This window comes from Biomphalaria glabrata, chromosome 17, assembly GCF_947242115.1.
Source record: "Biomphalaria glabrata chromosome 17, xgBioGlab47.1, whole genome shotgun sequence".
Lineage (NCBI taxonomy): Eukaryota > Metazoa > Mollusca > Gastropoda > Planorbidae > Biomphalaria > Biomphalaria glabrata.
The window spans coordinates 26,008,832-26,021,987 of NC_074727.1; the positions used below are offsets into that span (position 1 = coordinate 26,008,832).

At 32.2% G+C, this 13,156-nt stretch overlaps 2 protein-coding genes across 5 annotated transcripts in view; one reads left to right on the forward strand and one right to left on the reverse strand.

Moving 5' to 3' along the window:
- Window positions 1-803: 803 nt before the first annotated feature.
- LOC129923640 (uncharacterized) lies at window positions 804-4,217 on the reverse strand. Its single transcript, XM_056015579.1, has 2 exons — window positions 2,538-4,217; window positions 804-2,380 (listed from the first exon to the last, which is right to left on the reverse strand). The coding sequence occupies exons 1-2, from the start codon at window positions 3,592-3,594 to the stop codon at window positions 1,440-1,442; spliced, it is 1,998 nt and encodes a 665-aa protein (XP_055871554.1). The 5' UTR covers window positions 3,595-4,217; the 3' UTR covers window positions 804-1,439.
- Window positions 4,218-10,735: 6,518 nt separating this feature from the next.
- The window catches only part of LOC106072895 (dnaJ homolog subfamily C member 27-like), a 149,346-nt gene continuing 146,925 nt past the window's right edge, over window positions 10,736-13,156 (forward strand). The window contains exons 1-2 of one of the 4 annotated variants that reach the window (XM_056015585.1): window positions 10,736-10,877; window positions 12,523-12,680. In XM_056015585.1, the coding sequence (XP_055871560.1) occupies window positions 12,528-12,680 (153 nt within the window). In that variant the 5' untranslated portion in view covers window positions 10,736-10,877; window positions 12,523-12,527. Of the gene's footprint in view, window positions 10,878-10,934; window positions 11,110-12,522; window positions 12,681-13,156 lie in introns of those variants that run through there. The other 3 variants (XM_056015583.1, XM_056015584.1, XM_056015582.1) reach the window with 3 other exon arrangements.

Sequence of the window (13,156 nt, forward strand, 5' to 3'; positions counted from 1 at the left end):
TAGAAAGCCTTTTGACCTTTACCCTATAATGGCCGCTATTCCCGCCTTTTAAAAAAAAATACACGTGCTCATTATATTCCTAGCAAGTTTCGCTGCTTGACAAATCCTGATAATTCCTTGCTTCTATAGATCTACATTTTGCTGCTTTTTTATTAAACACCAGTGTGTTCCTGTATAGCTGCAGGCAAAGAATTTTGCTTTACTATAGATCTAAAAGAAATGTCGACTCTTTTTATTTTAAAACTTTTTACTAGATAGATCTAAAGTTAGAGTCTAGTGACGTCTAGCCTATTAGTATTAGTCTATTACTACTATTAGATCTATAGTCATAATAGTCTATATTTAATTATTTTAGTCTCTTAGTCTTAAGTAGAGTCTAACTCTTAGTAGTCTTAGATCTAAATGTAAATTTAAAATTATAAGTCAATAATATAGATCTATTAGTAGTATTAGTTTAGAGATTCCACTATTCTAGAATTAGAGTCTAGATTAGATCTAGATATATCTAGAAAATTCTAGATTACTTATTAGGCCTATACTCTATACTAAGACCTAAGATGCAAAGATGATAGATCTATAATATTAATGACTATGATAGGCCTACTAATAATAGCCGTCACTATACTAGATCTAATACTAAATTAACTAAATCTAGACTAGATCTACATCTACTTCTATTATAATTATACTTATGGGGAGGTATCCCTGAAAATCTTATTTTTCTTATTTCTGAAGCTAGGCCTTTGAAATTTGTTATGGTAACATATAATGATATTCTAAAATAAATAATGCTAAAAAAAAAGTTGTTTGAATGATGGTTGCCATGGTAACGGCGGCCATATTGTTTATTGTATACAAATTAAAACTCTGAATTTTGTAAAAACTATTGATCAAAATTACATGAAATTGAATTTAAAGATAAGAGAAAAGGATCCTCTAAATTGGTACAACGTCAGAATTAAAGATTTAAGTATGTTTTTTTTTTTACAAATTTTTGAATTTTTAGTTATATTTTAGGCATAAAAAACAGGATAAATATTAATTAAAATTACTTTAAAAAAAAAAGTAAATAAAAGTTTGAAAAAAACTCATTGTACGAGTAAAGTAAATGATGTCCTTAAGAAGTGTTTCAAATTTCATTGAAATCTATCAAGTAGTTTAGGAGAAATTCCTAGTAAGGCATAATGATATGTGCAAAAAGTAACATTTTGAGAAAAATGAGTTTAAAGTATAGATTTGAAAACTTAGAAAAAAGTATTAAAAAGTTTCACAAAAATTCATTATACAAGTAAGGTATATCATGTCTAGAACAAGTGTTTCAAATTTCATTAAAATCAAACAATTAGTTTAGGAGAAATCATGTGTACAGCTAAATGACCTACGTGAAATTTATATTTGTTGATTTCTGAAAAAAGAAGAAAAAGCAGAAAAAAAAACAGCTAAAACTGTCCTGCTTCATAAGTAGGTCCCTCTGCATCTCTTAACTCAAGTTCCCTTCGAGCTTTTGCATCTTTCCTCATCTGGAGTCGTCTCATGACCACTTTACTTTTTTTATACGCCGACCCACTTAATCGTTGATTCTGTCGACTCAAACCAAGACGATGGGCATGAAACGTGTTTTTGCAGAACAGAATATTTTTCATTATTTTTGAAGCAGCAAATCCAAAGTTTAAGTCATAAATAGAGGATATCACTGAAAATGTTACCTTGTTCCAAGAAGAAAATTTCTTTTTATCACAAGTACTCCAAATCTTGGAATGCAAAGACTCGTTGGCGTTTTGGGTAGCACCTAGCAAACAACGTTGTAAGAGGGCTGGCTCGGAGAGGCGTTTATATATTGGTTTTAAGTGGTCAGCTAGTAGCTTATAATTTAGAGGAGTGCAGAGAAGCTTGCTATGTGGACCAGGAGTCTCATTTTTAGCAACAGCAGCATTGTAGAAGCACCACGAGCCAGATCCAGTTGGACACAATTGATGTTTCGGTGATTTGTCAGTTGACAAGCAATGATAAAGAGATGCCATTATAGCTTTCTGCATATCAGAAACATTTTTATGCTTTCTAATGGCTCTAGAGTAATAAAGTGTTAACTTTTTTATAGTGTTTTGAGTTAGTTTACCATGCCCTTTGCCTCCAAGAGAAGTACCTTTTTTGCTACAATCAGCAACTAAATTTCGAAGTGCAGATCCCATCCTTTTACCAACATGGTTGACACATTCTTCTTTTACTATGGGAATGTCACCATAAGGTTTAAGTTCAGTTACTCTTTTGAAAGATTTAGCATCTCCATCAGATAACATTGATGTGTAGCGAAGCTTAAATTTTGTAACTGACCTCAGCCATAATACCTCTGCGGCATGTGTTTCCATCATAGCTGATGAACCTGTAAATATAAAGAAAATCAAACAGTTTAGAAACTTGTTAATATTATTTAGTGAATCTACAAAAAAAGCAAAGCTAATAAAAATTTAGCGAAGAGAATTTAAAAACTATACACAAAGACTTGATAGAAGTGTAAATTATATTTAATAGACCCTCACCTGTGTAGTTGATTTCACAAAAAGGCTTGTGTGTTTCAAACCATTCTGAATACTGTGATGGGGATTTTTCTTTAATCTTTCTGCCAGTGGTTTGACAGACCAAACAAAATGTTGAAACTATGTGGAAATCCAAAACATATCCTGTTAACACATCAACAACACATCCAATTCCAATATGTGAAGTGTGTCCTCTGGTTAGCCACGAGCCATCATATGAGACATCAATATCAATGATATCTTCTTCGTTTATAGAAACTCCACTTTCCTCCGCATGCTTTCGACGAATAAGGTCAACAGTTTTAAGTTCTAGGGCCTGTCGGATATCATCACCTTTATTGTAAATTAGTTTAGTAATATTTAGAAAGTTTTTTTTACACATTCCAGGTATGTCTAAATGTTCACACAGTTTGTTAAATGTGTAGGAACCTAATCCACATAAGATTGATGATAGAACTGCAGAATTGTTAACAGAATATCTTTTATTTTCTTTAGAATAACCTGATGTATGGTTGCTACTTACAACTGTCCTGCATGTTTCACAGTTAATGCTAAGTTTAACAGACAGGCCTTTGCGACATTTTTCATCAGAATTTAATTTTAATGAAGACTTATTGCAGCCAGGACAAAGTAAAGGCTGTATAAGGGCCTGAAGTTGGTCAAATTCAACTATTGTTCTGTTAGTGTGTGGAGTGGTGGATATTAAATTATCAACATCTAACTTGGGAATGTCAATAATTTTACTTTTACTCCTGGTATTGAGATCTAAATGAAGTTTACTAGACTTAGATCTAGATGCCAATGCCTCACTTTTATTGGCTTCGGTAGACACATTCTCAATTTCAACTGCTGCCGTAATATTATGTCCAGAAGATGAATCAGATCTAGATCTAGTAGGGCTAGGTGTTGATGAAGATATAGATCTAGAACTTGTTGTGGAAGTACTAGATTTATCTAGATCGACTAGAGTCTTAGATTTACCAGTAACTCTTTCTAGATCTAATTTGCGACTCATTCGAGCTTGCTTCAATTGAGCTAGCCTTTTGTTGAGTCTAGCCATTTATAAAAAACAAGGTGAAGCAGATCTAGAATATTTGATGAATAAAAAAAGAAATATATATACTGTAACTGTTGAATAAATAAGAAAATGCACACATGAACAGAAAAGAAAGTCAACGTGTAGACTTCGCCATTGAAATAAAGTCTATTATCGATAGTCGGAAATAACAAAAGTAGTTACGGGGATTCCGACCACGGGGGCAAAATCAACCAATGGCGTTTCTTTATTTATTAGCAAGGCTAAAAATAATCTAATTTGCTTCAAAAGTTGACCGAAGATTTCCGATCATTACCGAAATTGAATGAAACATAGAGCGAAAACGAGGCGTCTTTATAAAACTAGAGATCGTGAGGAAAAAAACCATACCAAACATCGATAGTCAAACAATGATTTGCTTATAATAGAGATGGCGTAACCAAGGGCCATTTTTGTACTTTTCAAGAAATTTTATAAAAATTTTGTCTCATAGGCCTTACAAAAACAACATAAAACATGTTTTAGACACAGATTTAAGCAATAAAAATGATTGTAATGTAATGAAAAATGGTTGATCTACTTAATTATGTTATTAGTTAAAAATCGATATCCTAGACCTAAAACTCGATTTTCTCTAGGGATACCTCCCCTTATATCTACTATCTAGATCTATTAGATCTAGATCTAGTATTATATTATAGTATATTATAGATCTAAATACCTATATCTTGTTATAATCATAATTATAATAATCTAAAATCTCTAGATAGATCTAGAGTTACTAAGATATCTACTAGACTCTATTATTAGATCTAGTAGTAGTAGTAGTATAAGTAACTAGTATTTCTTAAATTATTTTTAGATTAAAATATTAATTTTTTGATCTTGGTCTAGTAGCTAGATCTAATTCTAGATCCAGATTATATTTCTGATCATTTCGTTTGTAGAAGATATTATTAATATTCTAGAATCTATAGTTAGTTAGCGAGTCAACATGCAGTTTTATCATTACTTCTAAAAAGGTAACTTATATTAGAACTTGGACAATTACTTCTAATTTCTTGCTATAATAGTATCATTCTAGTCTAATCTAGTGATTCTATTAAGATCTACATCTATCCCATAAAGACATTTAAATCTTTTTTCATGTGCACAAATAAATGTTTATTACATTTTGCTAAAGAGATTGGTTGTTGTTTATATTTTTTCATTTTTGACTGTTTGTCCTTAAAAAAGGTCAAAATAGTTAGTAAAAGTTTAACTAAAGTTTCTTAGTTTAGTTTAACTAATTTTTTCAATTTGTGATTAACTAAAAGTTTAATTACTTTTTTTTAGTTCAAACTTAGTTTTAGTTTAACTAAAAAAATTTAGTTTAGTTCCCATCACTAGAAATAATGGCTAATGTAGGTCCACTAAACCTTAGGAGGTAAAGGTCAGTACTGACTTGCTTTGAGCGGTATAAAAAGCTGAATACCTCCCAGCTAGAAAACTAGTGGATAGTTGGAGATGCAGAAGACGTATCCAGATGCAGTCTTTTATGGCTAAATTTCGATTCACGGTGCCCCCACAGCGGGGAAGAAGAGGAAACCGTGCCTCATTCTCTCCAGGGCTTTTGCAAGAGAGAATTTGACCCTCTCAAGCCCTTGCTCAAATGGAGTTTGATGATGATGATGATTAAACATCTGGACCGCAATTAAGAAGACAAGCAAATGTGGGTGGGACGAACAAAACTGCATAATGTACAAAAGTGTAAAAAAAAAAGGCCTACATTCTACATTCTAAATGTTGCCTAAAGTGAAGGCTCATTAAAGTTTTTTTAGCTAGCTTGTTGTCAGATCACATTTTTTTAAAGCATAATTTTTTCACATATGGTCCTCATTGATAAAGATGTAACAAATAAAAAAAAACAAGATTACAAAGAGAGTTTGTGTTGCCACACAAACTCAGAAACGTCCCCCGTGGGAGACGGATCCCTGTCGGATCCGCATATTCGCAAGGAATATTCAAGACATGATTTTGTTTTGATTGTTAAAAGTAATAATGTTTCAAAGATTCATTCGGCGTTGTAAAAAAATTTTTTAAAATGTAAAATCTCCCGCTGGTCGACGGAGGATGGCATCGAGCAGGGTATGAAACCGAGACAGTAGAGATAATCAGTCCTGCGCGCTAACCGCACGACCAAGCATTGCTCTTAACCTAATGACACTGGTTACAAACTAATAGCCTATTATTGATAATATACCTACACATTACGGAATGACAACTACCGGATATGTACAATATGTCAGAAGAGCGATTTTAGATAATCTTTTGGTATTGAGCATTTTCATTTAAATGGAACTAGAATGAGGATGTAGATCTACCTAAATACTGACTATAAAAAAGCTAACAAGATCCTCGAAATAAAGAATCACCCTTTGTGTCAGGATTTTGTGATTTTACCATCACAAAAGAGATACAAGACACCGATAGCAAAGACAAACAGACACAAACACTCTTTTGTTCCCCTGGCAATCAAACCATTAAATAAGAACAATCTGGTATAAACTTTGTCACATGTAAATTATGAGTGCGTCTGGTGTGAATGTACACTTTGGTTTCTTATAGTTATAATGTTTTTGTTTGGTGTAATGCACAAATTGTAAGACAAATTTCCTTACGGATAATAAAGATTATTATTATTATTATTAAACTTCTAATTTAGCACTCTCAATATCTATATCTACTAGATCTAGATATAAAATATATATTTGGGATAATGTAGATGTAATTTAGATAAGATTTATGTAAAACAAAACACTAGATAATCAATTAATACACTAATTGCAATATTAAATTTTAAAACAGTGGATTAGTTTTAGTATTTTATAACATTGCAATATTGACATATTGACGATCTAGACCAGTGATGCCCAACGTTATACGGCCTGCCTGCGGGCCATTTTAATTTCCGACACTCGTGTCGCGGGCCACATTAACAAAAAGATACACAAACATGAAATAGAGAATAGTTGCGATAGACCTTGCAGTCTATAGGGCAGATGATGTTATGGTCATCTATTTGTTTCTTTGACCCATGGTTAACCAGGGTTTCATGTAGCCAGCACATGACCAACTGCCTTTACTTTCCCCAACTAATGTACGGCACCCATTAGAATTGGGTGGACTCAGAGGCGCCAAAAGATCCCGAAATTAAAATCGAAATTAAAATCAAATTCTTCGCCAGGATTCTTACTGGGAACTCGGTTCGGAAGCCAAGCGCCTTAACGCTCAGCCACCGCGCCACGAAATAAAGAATAAACCATTTTAAATTGTTTTATTCCTGTGGCTCCATTAAACTTACGTACACCCATAAGCTAATTACGTAACAGGGATTTCAGGTGTCTTATAACTAAAAAAGATTTTCTACTAAATTAAGTGCTTGTAAACATTGTGATCCTACCCAGCAATTGTTTTCGGAAATGTGCAAGGTTTCTGTAGACAACAAGGCGTAGGAATCTATTGTCTGTATTGCTCGAAATTTCTCAAGCAGGGAAGTCCAGCTTAGTAAGTTCCAGTTGGTGTCACTCTTCAGCAGCAATAGTAATAATTTCAAAATCTGCTGCTCTGTCCTTTAGTTTTAAATGGATATTTTCACCAACATCGTCCACTCATTTTGCTATTGTCATGCCACAAGGGCTGACAGCTTCAACTTTTTTTTTTCAGGTCGATTTTATTCTATCACAGGTAGCAAGAATTTTGTATGCTTCATTTCTATTCTTTAAATTTGAGCAACTTTGTAGCCTCCATGACAGCGGACTAGTTTTCTTGACTTCTTGTTAAATATTTTTGTCAATCGCTTACTTCTAGCAAACTTTTCTTAGCGGCTAAAACCAACAATGCCACCATATTTTTGTAATGGTTTGTTTTAGAAAGACTATAGATTAGAATGAATTCCATCAAAGAAAAGTTCCTAACATTGAGAAAATAGATTTTTCAACCTTTTCTTTTTTATTTCAACATTTTGTGCTGACGTTTAGGCGGGCCGGTCGGAACCACGTCGCGGGCCGGATCTGGCCCGCGGGCCGTAGTTTGGGCATCACTGATCTAGACTTTAGAAATAAAAATCTACACTTAAAATTATAGATCTTGATCTAGTCTAAATCATGGCTGTCTGGTAGTGCGGTTTGCGCGCTAGACTGTCGTTTGGATTCATCGATGGTCCCAGGTTCAAACCCTGCCCGCTCCCATCCCCCGTCGTCCTGCGGGAGGTTTGGACTAAAACTCTGAAGGAACATCCGAAATATGTAAAACAACAAACATTCTAAACTAGAATAAGAAATTCTAGATCTAGATTCCACAATGATTTTAATTAGAACTTAAATCTAAATCTAGTTTTAAAAATCAAGCTCTACTGTAAAAAAAAATCTAGATCTAGTGTAAAAAATCTAGATTAGATCTAAATCTAGCTATTATGTCTTTTTAAAATGCGAGTCACATTACGAGGTTTAATAAACATAACTATACCGAGTTGTTTTAGCATTTCATTTAAAGAATGTATTCCATATGACGTCAAAGAAAAAAAAATCCACTACGTCACACGGCCTAGTTAGACTAAAAAATGTCATCTATACGAGCAGCTTGTCGAGTATTCATAGACATTGGTGCACCGAGTGAGATCTATAAGTGAGATTTCGTAAATGAGAAAATTATTTGTTTTATTTATTAGAAGAGGGATTTCAAACATTTATTAACGTTATTAGATTTTTCATTTAAAATTAGGATCATTTTTGGTGACGATTTGTAAGAAAATTAAGGTAATGTAGATCGATTTCTTTTTCGAAACAAAATCTGGAACATTCTTTACCGATTAAACAACTTTTATTATGTTTCGGCAAGAAAATTAACTGTAAAATATAAGTCTAAAAATAATTTTCAATAATCGTTTCTAGTAAATTACTTTCTTATTTTAAAATCCTGAACAACCTATTGTCGATATTTTTGAAAAAGTAAAGTCATTTGACATAAATTTGTTTTAAGTTAAAAAATTCAGAACAATTGATATTGATAAATAAACTATAGTGACGAATATAAGTGTAATATTAGTCAATTATGCGATTTCAAACAATCATTTTACATAAGTTATTTTTTATTAAACAATATCTGGAACAACTTTATAGTTAATGAAATATAAATCAGTATAGAAATTTTATTTAGCATTTATATGCTATTTACATTAAAAAACCGCAACAATGTATTAAAGATCATGTGTTTATAGCAACGTTCAAGCATTGAAATATCTAATATCTAATATAAGTTAGAAGAGCAAACAAATACTCGTTGGCATTGATTTGTTTTTCACAAATTATCCGGAACAATCTATTATAGATACTTAAAATTATTGCAAATATTCCTGAATGAAAAATTAAAGGTTAAATCAGATTTGCAATAGCCTTAGTGTTATTTGTTAATCTAATCGTGACGGACAGACCACCCAACAGACAAAGCGCACAAAAATAAGCTTCTTTTATTCGGATGGGGGCCATAAACAAAAAATAAATAAAATCTGATTTTTTAAAACTTTTAAGGAATTGGTTCAGCACCATGACATGTTGCGACGTTACGCTACTACACGAAAGTCGCTGCATAAAAAGTCCATTTTAAAAAATGTGCGTGATATTTACATACAAAGTGCATTATTAGCCTTTATAAACAAACAGAAATGTTTTCTTTTAATTTTAGCAGCTAGTTGACCAGAAAAAACACCTTTAACTATTATTTATATTTGTTGTAAACATTTCTTGTACATTTTATAAATATATTTGACTTAGTGATATTGAAAATACAAGCTTGTTGTCAACTATGTTAGCATATTGTGACACTGCCTCCCTTACATGTACGTAATTGTTTTAGAATTGGTGTATTTTTATGAAAAAATCGCTTGCATAATTAATTTTATAAATTAAACGGTTTGCTTTTAGAAAACCAAAAGTAGCCGTTGCACCTAAACTTTTCAAGCCGCATTTAATGGTGAAATAATATTTTTCATATTTTTTTCTAGTTTTCGAGATCAGAGTGTGACAGAAGGACAGACGGACATTGTGCACAAACCTAATAGCGGTTTTTTCCCCTTACGGGGGCCGCTAAAAATTAACAAAGAAACTCAGATTAGGCCCGATCTCTAACAATCAATTTTTTTTGGAAATAATAGCTACAAAAGTTTTAATGTAAACAATAGCTACAAACGTTTTAATGTAAACAAATTAAACTAGAATATATAATATTAGCAATATATTACTATCCAGTGAACGATTTGTCTGTTAACAATTTATCAGTGAACGAATTGTCAGTGAACGGTTTGTCGTGTGAACGATCCTGTTGTACCTGTTACCAGTAACTTAATGAGCTGGACAGATCAAGACAACGTTGGGTCTGCGCTCAAGCCTGTTGCTATGGACCTTAAAGACCTCTGCCTATCTGCCGGCGCTCACGAGGAAAATTCGAAGCTTGACAACTGCATCCAGAAGTTTAGCATGAACTGTACGTGCGACGCATCACACATAAAATTTAGATGCCAAGAAAACCACCAACAAGGCACGTGTACTTCTATCATCATCATCGACATTGGCATAGATGAATGTCAATCAAACCACTCTTAATCTGAGCTGTTAAGAGGAAGACATTTTCCACTTGAACCTGAACAGACCTATCTTCTTGACGTGAGACTGTTAGCTTAGAATGACTGCGGTGCATTGGACTTTGTTTGCAACGTGGCTGCATATGAACCTGCAGCTCCCTTGAGAGGCGTCTGTCTGGAAGGTCTGCTGAGACAGCGTGTCCGATCAACGGCTGTGCTGAAGAAAACAGTGCTCGACACTATCTCTTTGTGTGTCAAACGGCCACGTCATCGTCGCAACAACAGCCTGGTCAACTGGAGAAAGAGAAAGCGGCATTGGAGGAAAACATTGCGGATGGCTTCGTGGTGAACACGCTCCCTGCCGCCTGTGGCTCCCACTGATCGACCTCCACCTGAATTGTCAAACCTCGGCTGCAGTGTTTCTTTTCGGGACGAAAAGTGCTAAGATGGGGGCAATGTTATGACTCCGCCATGCGCACCGCCATCCAGGCTAGTGCAGAGGTGCGCACTTCTAGTAACCAGACTAGAAAAGGATGTTGAAATTAGGAGAGAAACGATTTCCGCCCAAGTAGAGAGCCAATATGGAGATGCTGTACTCAAGGCAGATGCCCTTTGTGTTTGTCATGTCTCCGTGTAAATAAACGTCTATGTCTCGTTGAGTTTGCCTCCCTTCAGTTATTACAATATATAGGTTTGTGAATTTAAAATATAATATATAATATTCTATATAGGTCTGTGCTTTATTCCCGAACTTGAATGTTTACAAATGGCGGATTCAAGCCATAACGCGATTTCGAAATAGATCAACTCAAGTCTACAGATTCCAGGTTCTAGATCTAGATCAAATTACTAATAATTTATTAATTAAATCTACTTTTTCTAATGTCTAGAATCTTATTCTTGATCTGTAATTCGGTAATTATGTATAATAAATACTAATGACAGCCTAGAATATTTATAGATTTAGATTAGTCTTAATTCAATAATTGGACTAAATTCTTCACTAAATTATAAATTAGTTAATATCAAATATGAGATTATGACAGATCTAGTTAAATCTATATCTGTATGAGTGTATATGATTATGATTAGTAAATTTAGTAGTCTTAAAGTTAAACGTAAGTCTAGACTAGATGAAAGATCAAATAGATCTAGAATCTAGATAGTAGATATATTAATATTAATAATATTATTATTAATAGTATATAAATATAATCTATATTAATATTATAATATAGATGAGATCTATTATAATTATAGTTAGTAAAGTAAAAAAAATCTGTGACCGAAAAAAAACTTGACAGTAACTTAAATTCACTGGATTATAGATCTAAAATGTTTTCAAGATATGGGATCGAAACTTCACTCTTTTTTGTTATTGTGTATTCTGTTAAAGTTTAAAAAAAAAAGACCCAACAATAAAGTCTATGAAAAAGTGAATTAAATCGACAAAAGAATTTGAGTTAAACAAAAAATTAAAAAAATTATGCATTTTGTCTTCATAAGAGTTGAAATATAAATTTATTATATATATAAAACAAATCAGACATCTCCAATGTGTCTTATGTTTAATTATAATTATATAATATTTAAATACATATTTATAATATAGTTACATGCATCAGGGAGATAATTTTTAAAAATAATGGATGTAAATAACACTGTGCAGAAAAATATTTGATGACTATTTTGTTCATAAACTTCATAAAAAACTTGTTTACACTTTGTGTGAAGTGCTGACAATTATTAATTTTAAAATGCCTGAATATGAATGCTTTAAAAAATTATTATAAATTAAAAATTTTATGCCTTGGACAATAAAATTAGAAAAAAAGAAACATTGAGATTTTATAATTACCGGTATGAAAAAGATTTTTTGCTTGAAATTATGTGCAAGAAGTAACTAATCACTTTAAAAATATTATATGCACATACATTTATTAATTATTATTTATTCATATTTATGCCAATTATTTATTAACATCTCTACTAACAATTAATTTACATGTGTGTATTTTAATTGAAAAAAAATATAGAAAGAATAAAAATGAATAGTTAACACACAGAACTAAAAATATGAAAAAAAAAAAACAACTTATTATTTGAAAACAGTGATGGTGTCACTAGGGTCGTATATGTAGGGATGTATATATAGCGCACATGTCTTAAGATAAGATAAACTTCGTGTTAAGTAAGAAACCTTGCCATGAACTTTTAAGTTTTGTCACACTTAAATGATGATTTGAATAATTATTTTTACTATTGATTAAAAATTTAAAAAAATGTTTATTTTACTAATGCTTTATTTGTTTTTCATTTTTCATGATATGGTACAGAGCTTATGCATGAAGATCTAACTCATCTGAAATATTTACTTATTGAAATTGAATCAGACATAACGGCATGCAATATAATGTCAGCCAATGCTAAATTAAATGACAAAGTTCCACTCAGAATCAAAATAATTAGCATGGGAAATGCAGAAGTTGGAAAGGTTAGAATTCCTTTTAATTAATAGATTTTAATAGTTATAATAATTTTGAAGTCATGTTTGCTTTGTTGTGTATGGAAGAGGAGACAGATGTCATTGACGAAATCCAGGTTTTCCAGATGTGTTAGGGTTCATCGTGTGCCGTTTTAGTTGTCTTAGGCTGTCTGTCTCATGACCCAATCATTCACTTACAAAAATACAATAATATATACGTCCTTTTCTTACTCCTGTTTTAACTAGAAAAGGATTTATATTACTTGGCATTGTGAGCCATCATACAAAATGTGCATTTTGCAAAAATACAATAATATATACATCCTTTTCTTACTCCTGTTTTAACTAGAAAAGGATTTATATTACTTGGCATTGTGAGCCATCATACAAAATGTGCATTTTGCAAAAATACAATAATATATACATCCTTTTCTTACTCCTGTTTTAACTAGAAAAGGATTTATATTACTTGGCATTGTGAGCCA